Source organism: Lepus europaeus, chromosome 5, assembly GCF_033115175.1.
Source record: "Lepus europaeus isolate LE1 chromosome 5, mLepTim1.pri, whole genome shotgun sequence".
NCBI classification, from domain to species: Eukaryota; Metazoa; Chordata; class Mammalia; order Lagomorpha; family Leporidae; genus Lepus; species Lepus europaeus.
The window spans coordinates 13,322,021-13,335,992 of record NC_084831.1 but is presented as its reverse complement, the minus strand read 5'-3'; the positions used below and the strand labels follow the sequence as shown (position 1 = coordinate 13,335,992).

The following is a 13,972-nucleotide window of genomic DNA, read 5'->3' as shown; positions in this document are numbered from 1 at the left end:
AACTGGGAGTAAAAGATAAAAACAAGAACTTTGTTTCACAACTCAGCTGCATCAGGGTCCAAACACTTGTAGGCAGCGCCGTGCCTGCAGCCACCTACTTCATGCCTAAAGCGTGGAGCGTCCGGGGTTGAATCCGGGATCGTGCAGGCCGCGGTCATAGCCCAGACTGTGCAGGCCGGGGGTGTAGCCGGGACTGTGCAGGCTGCGGTTGTAGCCCAGACTGTGCAGGCCGCGGTCGTAGCCCAGACTGTGCAGGCCGGGGGTGTAGCCGGGACCGTGCAGGCCGCGGTCGTAGCCCGGACTGTGCAGGCCGGGGGTGTAGCCGGGACTGTGCAGGCCGGGGGTGTAGCCGGGACTGTGCAGGCTCGTTTACCTGATGAACTGAAGGAAAACAGATGCACCTTACGAGCATTTTAAGATCAGGAAACAAGAGTCAGCAGCTGCCTCATCAACACTGCGAGGTGGCTGCCTAGTGACCTCCTGCAGAAATTCTCAGAGTTGCCCTTGTTTGGGGCCGGCGCTGTGGCATAGTGGGTAAAGCTGCCACCTGCAGTGCCAGCATCCCATATGGGCGCCGGTTCGAGTCCCGGCTGCTCCACTTCCGATCCAGCTCTCTGCTATGGCCTGGGAAAGCAATGGAAGATGGCCTGAGTGCTTGGTCCCCAGCACCCACGTGGGAGACCTGGAGGAAGCTCCTGGTTTCAAGCTTCAGCTTGGCCCAGCCCGGCCCCTTGCAGCCATTTGGGGAGGGAACCAGGATGGAAGATTCTCTCTCTCTCTGCCTCTCTTCTGTAGCTCTGACTTTCAAATAAATAATTATATTTTTTAAAATTGGCCTGTTTGATGACAAGAGTGAGCAGCATCATTATGGTGGAGAAGGGCTCAAGTGGCTTTCTTGGGCATTTTTCTATTAAAGCTTTGTCCAACTCTCAAACGTGCTCATGATCAGTTGTTACCATTCTTTGGCCTTCCAGAATGTCAACAAGCAAAATGCCTTCAGCCTCCTACAAAACTGTGGCCACTCTTGGTTGGACAGCTTTTGCCTGTTTTTTTATTTATTTATTTGAAAGAGCATCAGCAAGAACGTGGGAGAGACGGAGACATCGTCCACCTGCTGGTTTATTCTTCAAACGGCCACAAGGTGAGGCTGAAGCCCGGAGCCAGGGAGTGCATCCGGGTCTCCCGTGGGGGTGCAGGGGCCCAAGCACTCGGACCATCCACTGCCTTTCCTTGTGCACCACCAGGAAGCTGGAGAGAAAACAGCCGGGACTTAAACCAGCGCTTGATAGGAGTCGCTGCCGTCACGAGCGGCCGCTCACGCCGCCGCACCGCAGAGCCGGGCCCCTGGTTTATGCTTTGGGCCACTTCCAGCTGTTGGGGGCCATTGCTTTGCTGTGCTTTGTCTTCAGGGCTGCGCTGGTAAAGCCAGGTTTCACCTCGGGGGACAGTCCCTGGAGGGGCTCCCTGCTCACCTGTGCCGCAGTTCCAGTGGCAGCTCGGCCTTTCTCTGCCGCTGGCCTGGCTGCACCAGTGTGGGCGCCCACTGAGCAGAAGCGTGCTCGCCGCCGTTACAGTGTTGTCCGGAGCGGTGTAAGCCGGATCCGCCGGGAGTCTAGGGCGCTGGCTGTGCTTCTGCTGCCCATCACAAGTCCTCTCCAATCAGGACGTCAACGAGATTACATTTTTCTTTGAAAATTGGTGCGGACTGTTTGCTACTTCAGGCTTCGTCTTCAATGTCATATTGTTTTCCTTTAGTGTTATTTGTGAAATTATTATTCGCTTGAAAAGCAGAGAGGCCCACAGACAGAGGTTTCTCACTATTTCACCCCCCGTTGCCCACAAGAGCCAGGGCTGGGCCAGGCCAAATCTGGAAGCCAAGAACTCAGTCCCGGCTTCCCATGTGCGTGGAGGAACCCAAGTTGTTAACCCTTTACCTGCTGCCCCCCGCCCCGGGCTGTGCCATTACCAGGAAGCTTGAGTGGAGGCTGGAGCGGAACAGGAGCCCAGGCACCGATGCAAGAAGCAGGCATCCCAAGCAGCAGCTGAGCCACTTGGCAGATGCCCTCCTGCCTTGTCCCCCACCCCTTTTTTAAAAAAAAAAAAAAAAAGAAGAAGAAGTTTATGTATTTGAGAGGCAGAGTTATAGGCAGAGAGAGGCAGAGACAGAGAGCGAGGTCTTCCATCCGCTGGTTCACTCCCCAAATGGCCACATTAGCCAGAGGTAGGCCAATCCGAAGCCAGGAGCCAGGAGCTTCTTCCCGGTCTCCCAAGTAGGTGGCAGGGGCCCAAGGACTTGGGCCATCTTCCACTGCTTTCTCAGGCCAGAGCAGAGAGCTGGATAGGAAGTAGAGCAGCCGGGATTCAAACTGGCGTCCATATGGGTTTCAGCACTGCAGGCAGAGGCCTAGCCTACTACACCACAGCACCGGCCCCATCTTGTCCATTTTTGAATCAAGTTATCCATTTACAAAATGCATAATGCAGGTCCTTTTAAATTGCTTTTATTTTTTTAAATGAATTATTAATTTGAAAGGCAGAGTTACAGAGAACTAACATCTGCTGGTTCACTCCCCGAATGGCTGCTGGGCTGATCTGAGCCGGAGCCAGGAGCTTCATCCACAAACGTGCAGGGGCCCAAGCACTTGGGCCATCCTCCTCTGCTTTCCCCGGGCGCATTAGCAGGGAGCTGGATCCGGAAGTAGAGCAGCCAGGACTCGAACCTGAGCTCACGTGGGATGCTGGTGCCGCAGGCGGGGGCTTTAGCCGCCGCTACGCCACAGAGCCGACCCAGCTTCCTGATTTCTTAAAATGGAAGTCCGAAAAAAACCGGAAATGTGGAGTCCTGATTTCAGGTATTTCTTCTTTAATAATATGTCCAATATGTTCACTAAGTATTGAAGTAAATTTCCCTCGATACTTTTGTAGCTGCATCTCACTAGATGCGAATTGTCATGTTTTCATTTTATTTCGGCTCAAAATATGACCTCATTTCTCTTGTGATTACACTTTGAATCTATAGGTTTCTTAGAAGTGTGTTTTTACTCACTCGCCACGCCTCCGCCACGCCCCGACCACGCCTCCGCCCGTTTCGCCACGCCCCGACCACGCCCCCTCCGCCCGCCATCTCGCCACGGCCCCACCCGCCTCGCCATGCTCCGCCACGCCTCCGACCCCGCCCCCTCCGCCCGCCAGCTCGCCATGTCCCCGCCCGCTTCTCCGAGCTCTCGCCACGCCTCCGACCCCGCCCACTTCTCCGCCCCCTCGCCACGGCCCCGCCCGATTCTCCACCCTCGCACCATTCCTCCGCCCCTCACCGCGCCCTCGCCACGCCCCCGACCACGCCCCTCCAGCCGCTAGCTCGCCACGGCCCCGCCCGCTTCACCGCGCTCTCGCCACGCCCCGACCACGGTTCTCCCTCTCTGACCCCGCCCCTCGCTCCGCCCTCTTCTGCACGGTGCTCCCTCCGCGGTCAGACTGGGCGCCACAAGTGTCAGAGCCTCTGGCCCCTGGCCCCTGTGAGCTGCGCCAGAGCGGTCTCAGCCCTTAGCTCCGCCGCCGCCGCCGCCAGCATGTCCTGTCCGGTGAAGCAGCGCCGGCCGGCCGGCCACCATGCTGGGCGCCATGGAGATGGGGAGCCGCATGGACGCCCCCGCCAGCGCCGCGTCGGTGCGCGCCTTCCTGGAGCGCGGCCACAACGAGATAGACACGGCCTTCATCTACGCGGACGGCCAGTCCGAGACCATCCTGGGCGGCCTGGGGCTCGGGCTGGGCGGCGGCGACTGCAAAGGTGAGGGCAGCCCCCGACGGCCCCGCGCCGAGCGCCGCCGATCCCGCCGCGTGGGGCGCCGACCCGGCCCACATCCGCAGCGCTGGGGCGCCCGCACTCATCCCGTCCCGGGTCCCTAGACGGTACTGAGTCCTTACTCCCCGCCTCCCTTTTCCCCTTCGGGAAAACTGCCCAGGACCCACCTGCCAGCTTCAATCCAACCCTGGTCTGTCCTGGAGCCCCTAGGCCAGGCCCCCTAGGGGCACTGAAAACGCCGGGCGCTGGCCCCAGACCCGCAGGTGCCCCGACCCTGTCCTTCCCATCCCAGCCCCCATCAGACGGGGGAGCCCGGGGGAGATCTGCTTCCTCCTTGGCCCCGGCCAGCCTGGCCCCAGACCCTCGACTTTGTTCCAGTGCCCTGTTGGACGGGCAGCGCCTCCAGTGCCTGGGAGCCATGGTGGCCCCTGAGCAGTGGGGAGCAAACAGCGTCCACAGCCTCCCCTGCCAGGCTCTGTCTGAGGCTGCGGGAGCCAAGTCCACCCTCCTGCAAGCCCGGTGTCCAGGTGCCCGGGAGGGAGCCTCTCCCCAGGGGGGGCACAGAAGGCTGTGGTCAGACAAGGGAACACTGTCCTTAAAGAGGGGGCCGAAGCTTACCCAGGAGCAAGAAGGAACGGGGACGTCCAGGCAGTGGCTGTGGATGCGCAAAGGCACTGAGGTTTTGCCATGTGCTGGAGAGTCACAAGCCACTTAGGGGGGCTGGGGGCTGGGGATCAGAGACCGTGGAGGTGCTGACCCTGCCTGGCCGGCACAGAGGGACCTCAGGAGTGTCAGCTGTGGCGGTGCTGTGCATTGGCAGGACGCGGAGGCTTTGCCTGGTGGAGTCCCACCCCTGAGTCACAGATAAGACAAATGCAACCCTGCAAGGACCCCCGGCGTCCCCCTTCTAGCCCCCGGGTCATCGGATTTCTGGTTACACTTGTGGGGTTTTTTTGTTTTGTTTGCTTGTGTCCTTATCCAAATCGTTCTGCATTGCTGAGCCCAGGGTCCAAGTGCTCACAGTCCAATCCGGAAGGGGAGGGGTGACGTGGAAGTGTCCCAAATGAGTACTCTTCAAACCGGTTCTCTCCCTGTTGAAAGGTCGCCCACACCCGGCGTTATGGCCCCTGGCTTTCGCCCATGACCCCATGCTGTCAACTGAGCTCGCCCCACGCAGCAGATGGCAGCCTCAGCCTTCCCTTTGGAATGGGATGGAATTCTAAGGAAAGCTCCCGGAGCTCCCAGGCGAGCCTTCGGGGTCTGTGCGCTCGGTTCCTCCAGCCCCTTGTGACGTCCCTGCATCTCGGACCCTGGGGCCACCCTTCACCATGAGCCCTCGAAGGCAGGGCAGGTGTCCCTCATGAAGTCCCTCGGCCAGGCCCTGGCCCACCAAGCTCCCCAGGAAGCATCCGGGTTCTGATAAAGAGTCAAGAGCTCCCCTCTGCTATGGCCTGGGAAAGCAGTAGAAGATGGCCCAAGTGCTTGGGCCCCTGCACCCGTGTGGGAGACCCGGAGGAAGCTCCTGGCTCCTGGCATCAGATGGGCGCAGCTCCAGCCGTTGCGGCCATCTCTCTCTCTACCTCTCTCTGTAACTCTGTCTTTCAAATAAATAAAATAATTCTTTAAAAAAAAAAAAAGAGTCAAGAGCTCCCTACAGTCAGAGCCATTTCCACACCTACATTCCAGGTGAGGGGATGGGGGCTCAGAGAGAGTAAGTAATGAGTTCAAGGCCCCAGAGCTGGGGACGGCAGAGCTGAGATGTGCCGCAGGACTCTCTCCATGGTTCCACTGCACCCCGTCCGATGTTTGGGAAATTGGCCTGAGCCTCGTGTGTGTTTCCTCACAGTGAAAATCGCCACCAAGGCCCTTCCACTGGATGGGAAATCGCTGAAGCCCGACAGCGTCCGGTCCCAGCTGGAGACGTCGCTGAAGCGGCTGCAGTGCCCCCGCGTGGACCTCTTCTACCTGCACGCGCCTGACCACGGCACCCCGGTGGAGGAGACTGCGCGCCTGCCACCAGCTGCACCAGGAGGTGAGGACAGCCCCCAGCTCCAGACACGGACTCTGTTCCTCTTCTCGTCGTGAAACCATCGGGAGAGTGGGGGCAACCAGGAGGCATGGCAAGGCCCACGTGCCCCTTCCTGGTCTCCTGGGCAGCACTGATTCTGACCGCGGCCTCTCCCCACAGGGCAAGTTCGTGGAGCTGGGCGTCTCCAACTACGCCTCCTGGCAGGTGGCCGAGATCTGCACCCTGTGCAGGAGCCGCGGCTGGATCCAGCCCACCGTGTACCAGGTGAGGGCCGCACTGTGGACCGGGGCTGCAGGGCTCTGCTCTCCTGGGATCCCGCGCCCCACAGACAGCCCCTGCTCCCACAGACAGCTCCCTCCGGGAACAGATCCCAGGTGGCGCTGGCGCTGCGCACATCCTAGCTCCTCAGCCAGGCCCAGGCACCTGCTCCCCCATGCTCGGGTGTGCACCAGCTGCCTGCCTTCACCACTTGGCTTCCTTCCCATTGCAGCCTGGCACGGTGCTCCCCTCCCTGGGAGGAGCACTCAGGTCTCACCCAGGTGACTCCTCCCTGGGAAGCTTTCCCCATGGCTCCCAGGCCCCCCTGACCTCCCCCTCCCTCAGTCAACAAACAATTGTCCTCCACGCGGTGAGTGCCAGGTTGGGCACAGAGCTTCCCACTGTACACGGATGGCCTCTTTCCACGGTTGCACCTGTTTACTGTGCCTTGCTCTAAGTTATTATTGGAGGGACATGGACTTTAGGCTGTGGGGTCTCTGGTACTGAGCCCGAGGGTGCCTATCACTGTGGTTGAATGAAGGAATTCTCCTTAGACATAAGCACCAGTAGTATATGCCACATCCCTGATGGTTGATGTGCTAGGATGGTAAGGACTGAACTGAGGGTCCCACAGGGTACGTGGGCCCCCCTGCAGCTGGTGCCTCTCCCCCAGGGCATGTACAACGCCACCACCCGCCAGGTGGAGAAGGAGCTGTTCCCCTGCCTCAGGCACTTTGGGATGAGGTTCTATGCCTTCAACCCTTTGGCTGGTACACATCCCCCTGGGGACAGCCCTGCTGGGGTGGGAGCCCAGGCCCTGCTCTGTCTCTGCTGCTCCTGCCTGGGGGACGCCCAGCCAGGGCCTGGGAAGCAAGGGGGCCATGGGAGGAGGGGGATGCAGCTCGCTGCCTCCTTGGCCTCCCTCCAACCTTAGGAATCCCCACCTGGGTCCAGAGCCCTGAGGGGTCTGGCCGCCTGTGGGAGGGCTCTGGGCCAGGGGTCTGACAGCAGCCTTCCTGCAGGGGGCCTGCTGACCGGCAGGTACAAGTATGAGGACCAGGATGCAAAAATAAAGCCGGAGGGCCGCTTCTTTGGGAATAAGTGGGCAGAGACCTACAGGAATCGGTGAGCTGGGGCTGTCTCTGTGCATGGGGGTGGGGGTTGGGAGAAGGGCAGTTGTTGGAGGGGAGAAGCACATTTGCCAGGCTGCTTGGCGGGGGCGGGGGGGGGGTGTGTTGGAATCTCTTACAACCTGCGTTACTTCTGCCACAGCCTCAGTAGAGTTCTTCTGCTCTTGGGCCTCTGGAGGAGTGGGGGTCCTGGGCCCACGTGGTCTTCCACTTCATAGCTCTGCCCTGAGAAGTCACCTGCCAGGCAGGAAAGACAGAACCGGGGCTGGAGGCTCAGGAGCCTGGGCCGGCCCTGTCTGCTCCATGGTGGTCCTGGGTCAGATGGGGACAGGGTGATTCTCAGGAGCAGAGATGTCATCAGGGCCTCTGGGGAGGCTGTGCTGGAGGGGACACGCCCCTCTGTGCACCCGGGGTTGGGGCAGGGACTGCTGGCCTCCTGGCTCTGTGGCTGTGGCCCCCAGTGCCACCCCCGTGGGTCTGACCCCTGTGCCCTGTCCCCACCCGCCCAGCTACTGGAAGGAGGAGCACTTCAAGGGCATCGCCCTGGTGGAGAAGGCCCTGCAGGCTGCGTATGGCAGCAGCGCCCCCAGCATGACCTCAGCCGCCCTGTGGTGGATGTACCACCACTCCCAGCTGCAGGTGAGCGCACTGCCCTGGGCCCCAGTGTCCGCTCCTCTAGGGGGCCAGAGGGGATTGTTAGAGTTTGTCTTATCTCTTTGTGAAATTTCTTGTTTTTCACTGTGTTATCTTAAGTCGTTTTTGTTTTGTTTTGTTTTGTTTTGTTTTTGACAGGCAGAGTGGACAGTGAGAGAGAGAGACAGAGAGAAAGGTCTTCCTTTTGCTGTTGGTTCACCCTCCAATGGCTGCCATGGCCAGCACGCTGCGGCCAGCGCACCGCGCTGATCCGAAGCCAGGAGCCAGGTGCTTCTCCTGGTCTCCCATGGGTGCAGGGCCCAAGCACTTGGGCCATCCTCCACTGCACTCCCTGGCCACAGCAGAGAGCTGGCCTGGAAGAGGGGCAACCAGGACAGAATCTGGCACCCCGACCGGGGGACTAGAACCAGTGTGCCGGCGCCGCAAGGAGGAGGATTAGCCTAGTGAGCCGCGGCGTCGGCTTGTTTTGTTTTGTTTTAAAGATATATTTATTTATTGGAAGGCAGAGTTTCAGGGAGTTAAGGCAAAGACAGAGAGAAAGAGAGGGAGAGGTCTTCTGTCCCTAGGTTCACTCCCAAAATGGCCACAACGGCCGGAGCTGGGTTGATCCAAACCCAGGATCCTGGAGCATCTTCCATGCCTCCCACTTGGGTGCAGGGGCCAAAGCACTTGAACCTTCTGCTACTTTCCATGCACATTAGCAAGGAGCTTGATCGGAAGTGGAGCAGACGGGGCTCAAACCTGCTCCCATATGGGATGCCGGCACTGCAGGTGGAGGCTTTCCCCGCAAAGTCATGGCACCAGCCCCTATCTTAAGTCTTTTTCCAGTGTTCTTTGTTCCCGGGTGGGTGCCAAGGTTTGTAATAAAGTTTTTATGAACATTAAGTTAGCTGTGACTTAGGCCTTATGAGTATGATCTCCCAATGTTGTGGATACGGAAGCTCAAGTGCACACAGCTATTAAAGGGATTACAATGTTAACTCAGCTTTAACTGCAAAACCCATGAGTCTCACTCCTCTGCTGGGAGCTGTGGTTCTCTCTCCTGCTGTCCCCAGTCTTCCTGGTGAAACCATTTTTCCACCATCAGCCTAGGACTTTCAGAAGACATGCCACAAGGAGGCTGCTTCCAAATGTGTGGAGTGAAATAGTACTGAGGTTTGCCACTAAGGGGCCCAGCTCCCCTTCAGAGTGCCTGGGCACCACTCCCAGCTCTGGTCCTGACCCCTGTTCCCGCTAAGGGCCCAGCTCCCCTTCAGAGCGCCTGGGCACCACTCCCAGCTCTGGTCCTGACCCCTGTTCCCGCTAAGGGGCCCAGCTCCCCTTCAGAGCGCCTGGGCACCACTCCCAGCGCTGCTCCTGACCCCTGTTCCCGCTAAGGGGCCCAGCTCCCCTTCAGAGCGCCTGGGCACCACTCCCAGCTCTGGTCCTGACCCCTGTTCCCGCTAAGGGGCCCAGCTCCCCTTCAGAGCGCCTGGGCACCACTCCCAGCGCTGCTCCTGACCCCTGTTCCCGCTAAGGGCCCAGCTCCCCTTCAGAGCGCCTGGGCACCACTCCCAGCGCTGCTCCTGACCCCTGTTCCCGCTAAGGGCCCAGCTCCCCTTCAGAGCGCCTGGGCACCACTCCCAGCTCCGGTCCTGACCCCTGTTCCCGCTAAGGGCCCAGCTCCCCTTCAGAGCGCCTGGGCACCACTCCCAGCTCTGGTCCTGACCCCTGTTCCCACTAAGGGGCCCAGCTCCCCTTCAGAGCGCCTGGGCACCACTCCCAGCGCTGGTCCTGAGCCCTGTTCCCGCTAAGGGCCCAGCTCTCCTTCAGAGCGCCTGGGCACCACTCCCAGCGCTGGTCCTGACCCCTGTTCCCGCTAAGGGGCCCAGCTCCCCTTCAGAGCGCCTGGGCACCACTCCCAGCTCTGGTCCTGACCCCTGTTCCCGCTAAGGGGCCCAGCTCCCCTTCAGAGCGCCTGGGCACCACTCCCAGCGCTGGTCCTGACCCCTGTTCCCGCTAAGGGGCCCAGCTCCCCTTCAGAGCGCCTGGGCACCACTCCCAGCTCTGGTCCTGACCCCTGTTCCCGCTAAGGGGCCCAGCTCCCCTTCAGAGCGCCTGGGCACCACTCCCAGCGCTGGTCCTGACCCCTGTTCCCGCTAAGGGCCCAACTCCCCTTCAGAGCGCCTGGGCACCACTCCCAGCTCTGCTCCTGACCCCTGTTCCCGCTAAGGGGCCCAGCTCCCCTTCAGAGCGCCTGGGCACCACTCCCAGCGCTGCTCCTGACCCCTGTTCCCGCTAAGGGCCCAGCTCCCCTTCAGAGCGCCTGGGCACCACTCCCAGCGCTGGTCCTGACCCCTGTTCCCGCTAAGAGGCCCAGCTCCCCTTCAGAGCGCCTGGGCACCACTCCCAGCTCCGGTCCTGACCCCTGTTCCCGCTAAGGGCCCAGCTCCCCTTCAGAGCGCCTGGGCACCACTCCCAGCGCTGGTCCTGACCCCTGTTCCCGCTAATCAGACCCTGGGAGGCAGGGACAAAGGCTGAAGTAGTTGGATCCCTGCCACCCACATGGGAGACCTGGATTGTGTCCCCACCTCCTGGCTGTTGCAGGCCTTAGGCGAGTGAACTGTTGGATGGGAGCCATCTCTGCCAGTCTGTCACTCTGGTTTTGATTTTCTCAAATAATAATAATTAGGAAAATGGAATTAAAACATAAGTCTACTTGATGCGTAAAATTTTTTTAAAGATTTATTTATTCATTTGAAAGAGTTACCCACAGAGAGAAGGAGAGGCAGAGAGAGAGAAAGAGAGAGAGAGAGAGAGAGAAAGGTCTTCCATCTGCTGGTTCACTCCCCAGATGGCCACAATGATCAGAGTTGGGCCAATCTGAAGCCAGGAGCCAGGAGCTTCTTCCAGGTCTCCCATGTGGGTGCAGGGGCCCAAGGACTTGGGCCATCTTCTACTGCTTTCCCAGGCCATAACAGAGCTGGATCAGAAGTCGAGCAGCTAGGACTTGAACCAGTGCCCATAGATGCAAACATTTTGAAACATAAATACCAGGAGTCTTCCAGCAGTTCATGGACAATGCAATTATGAAAAACTATGCATAGATTTCAATTAATTTTTATTTTTTAAAATATTTATTTTATTTATTTGAAAGAGTAAGAGAGAGAGGTAGAGACAGAGAGAGAGGTCTTCCATCCAATGGTTCACTCCCCAGATGGCCGCAACGGCTGGAGCTGTGCCAATCTGAAGCCAGGAACCAGGAGCTTCTTCCGGGTCTCCCACGTGGGCACAGGGGCCCAAGGACCTGGGCCATCCTCCACCACTATCCCAGGCCATAGCAGAGAGCTGGATTGGAAGAGGAGCAGCAGGGACTAGAACCAGCGCCCATCTGGGATGCCGGCACTTCAGGCCAGGGTGGTAACCCGTTGTGTCACAGCGCCGGCTCCTAAGCTTATCTTCTAATTCCTTTTCTTATAACCTCCTTGCCTTACCTTCATGTATAATAGGGGCTTTGCATGACTTTTCACACCCATAAGCACTCTGAAAATAGAGAAGAGTGAGTCTCAGGTTAAAGAACCAAGCCACGGGGCCAGGGCCGTGGCTGACTTGGTTGATCCTCCACCTGTGGTGCCAGCATCCCATATGGGCGCCGGTAGTGGTCCTGGCTGCTCCTCTTCCAGTCCAACTATCTGCTGTGGCCCGGGAGTGCAGTGGAGGATGGCCCAAGTGCAGTGGAGGATGGCCCAAGTGGAGGATGGCCCACGTGAGAGACCAGGAGGAAGTACCTGGCTCCTGGTTTTGGATCGGTGCAGCGCCAGCCAGCCATGGCGGCCATTGTGGGGGTGAACCAACAGAAGGAAGACCTTTCTCTCTGTCTCTCTCTCTCACTGTCTATAACTCTACCTGTCAAATAAAAAGAAAAGAAAAGAAAGAAAAAGAACCAAGCCGCGTTTGCACAGCTGCTGGGTGGCAGAGCTGGGCTCTGGGCGAGCAGGGTGGCACCCGGGCAAGGACACAGCCACGGAGTCACAAAGACACAGCCGCCCCGGCTCCTTGAGTCCTTTCTGGCACTACAGGGAGTGACCAAACCCAGACCCCATGGCGGGGCGGGCAGCTGGCCGGGCCGTGGGGGTGACGGCAGCCCCGGTGTGCACGGAGCTGACGTCTGTGTCCCCTTGCAGGGCGCCCACGGGGACGCGGTCATCCTGGGCATGTCCAGCCTGGCGCAGCTGGAGCAGAACCTGGCAGCCGTGGAGGAAGGGCCCCTGGAGCCGGCCGTCGTGGAGGCCTTCGAGCGAGCCTGGCACCTGGTTGCCCACGACTGCCCCAACTACTTCCGCTAGGCCGCTCGCGGCTCAGCTGCCGCGGCCCTTCTCTGAGCGCCTTTTCCGCCCCTTCTCCCCACCCCCCACCCCCTGCCAGTCTCTGCCTTAGCTGAGGCCTCCAGACCCTTGGGGTCCATGCGCTCCCTCTCCCCCGCCCTGGCCTGTGCCTTCGCAGTGCGGGCGGCCGAGGCCGATCCTGCACGAGCTTGGCCTGCTGAGTGAGGCGGGCCCTTCCCTGGTGCAGCCCTGCCCAGGTGAACCCCAACCTCGTCTCCTCTGCAGCCCGCCCTGGGGCTGAGTGGGGGCTGAGCCAGGCGCTGGGTCTGAGAGGGCAGACGCGGTGGGAGGGGTCCCCAGGTCTCCTGGTCCCGGTGCTGGCTCCAGCCTGGCCGCTCAGCAGTGGCTGCGGGGCCTCAGTCCACCCTGGCCGCAGGGTGCCTCTCCCTCAGGAGCCTCGCCCGGTCCTTAGAAATGGGACCTCGGGGACAAGTCCCCCGTGAGCATCACCAGCAAGGACAAGGCCCCTCAGGAGGCCTGGCCCCTTTGTCCCTGTCCCTGTCCCTGTCTCGGCCCTGGCTTCACTCTCACCCCAGCTGAAGCCCCTGTCCTGCCCTCCCTAAGACTCGGCCTGGGCCCTGGTCTCCTTCGCTTGGGGTGGGGCACAGGCAGCCGGGTCCCGTGGCCTCTGCCAGTCCCTGGAGGCTGGTGGTAGAGGCCCAGGCCTGCTGGTGGCTGTTTGCCCATCCCCTGCACAGCCAATGTCTCCCGGCTTGGGTGGGGGCTGCTGGGGGGCAGCAGTGGGCATTCTCTCTCTCTAACTGATTTTCAAATAAATAAAAAATAAATAAATCTCTTTTAAAAATACCTATTCATGGGATTATTTCCTAATACGTGTTTGTTGAGGCACAGTGAACAATATAACTTTAGTGCCTGCAGTAACTGCACAATAAGTCAGCGTCATGTTTTCATATTTGTGTTAATGGATGCAAACAAATGTGCTACTTTTTTAATGGCAGCTAATCACAAAATACTTATCTTTGATAGCATATTGGGTTTTATAATTACATAGGATTTGAGTGGTGTTATACAGTCACAAATAATACACTTCAAATCAAACAATGAGACCGTATTGTTACAATTCACCAGATCAGGTTTGATAGACATTTCTTTCTTTCTTTTTTTTTTTTTTTTTTTGACTGGCAGAGTGGACAGTGAGAGAGAGAGACAGAGAGAAAGGTCTTCCTTTACCGTTGGTTCACCCTCCAATGGCCGCCGCGGCTGGCGCACCGCGCTGATCCGAAGCCAGGAGCCAGGTGCTTCTCCTGGTCTCACATGCGGGTGCAGGGCCCAAGCACTTGGGCCATCCTCCACTGCACTCCCGGGCCATAGCAGAGAGCTGGCCTGGAAGAAGGGCAACCGGGATAGAATCCGGCGCCCCAACCGGGACTAGAACCCGGTGTGCCAGCGCCGCAAGGCGGAGGATTAGCCTGTTAAGCCACGGCGCCGGCCATCGATAGACATTCCTTTAGAAGGGAATCACCGGCTTTTCTATCCAGTCACCCAGTACCATGTCTTGCCCACTGTTCAGGGCTCAGTGAGTTGCCACTGAACTTACTGACTAGGAAAGAGCTGAGAAGAGATGACTCTGTCAGCCAGAAGTCAAGGACCATCGGAATCCACGTGGAAAGAAGTGGTTAAAGGAGTGAGCTGTATGGGCCACTGCTGTGGCGTAGCAGGTAAAGCTGCCGCCTGCAGTGCTGGCATCCCATGTGGGCGCTGGTTGGAGTCTGGC

General features: G+C 59.2%; 1 protein-coding gene across 1 annotated transcript; it reads left to right on the top strand.

Annotated features, from left to right (window-relative positions):
• The first annotated feature begins 3,417 nt into the window (after positions 1-3,417).
• Positions 3,418-12,996, top strand: LOC133760586 (aflatoxin B1 aldehyde reductase member 2-like). The gene is given in 8 exon segments (XM_062193126.1): positions 3,418-3,787; positions 5,649-5,805; positions 5,807-5,834; positions 5,991-6,095; positions 6,763-6,859; positions 7,112-7,214; positions 7,729-7,858; positions 12,037-12,996. Coding segments are annotated over 8 exon segments (960 nt in total). The 5' UTR covers positions 3,418-3,609; the 3' UTR covers positions 12,199-12,996.
• Positions 12,997-13,972: the final 976 nt, after the last annotated feature.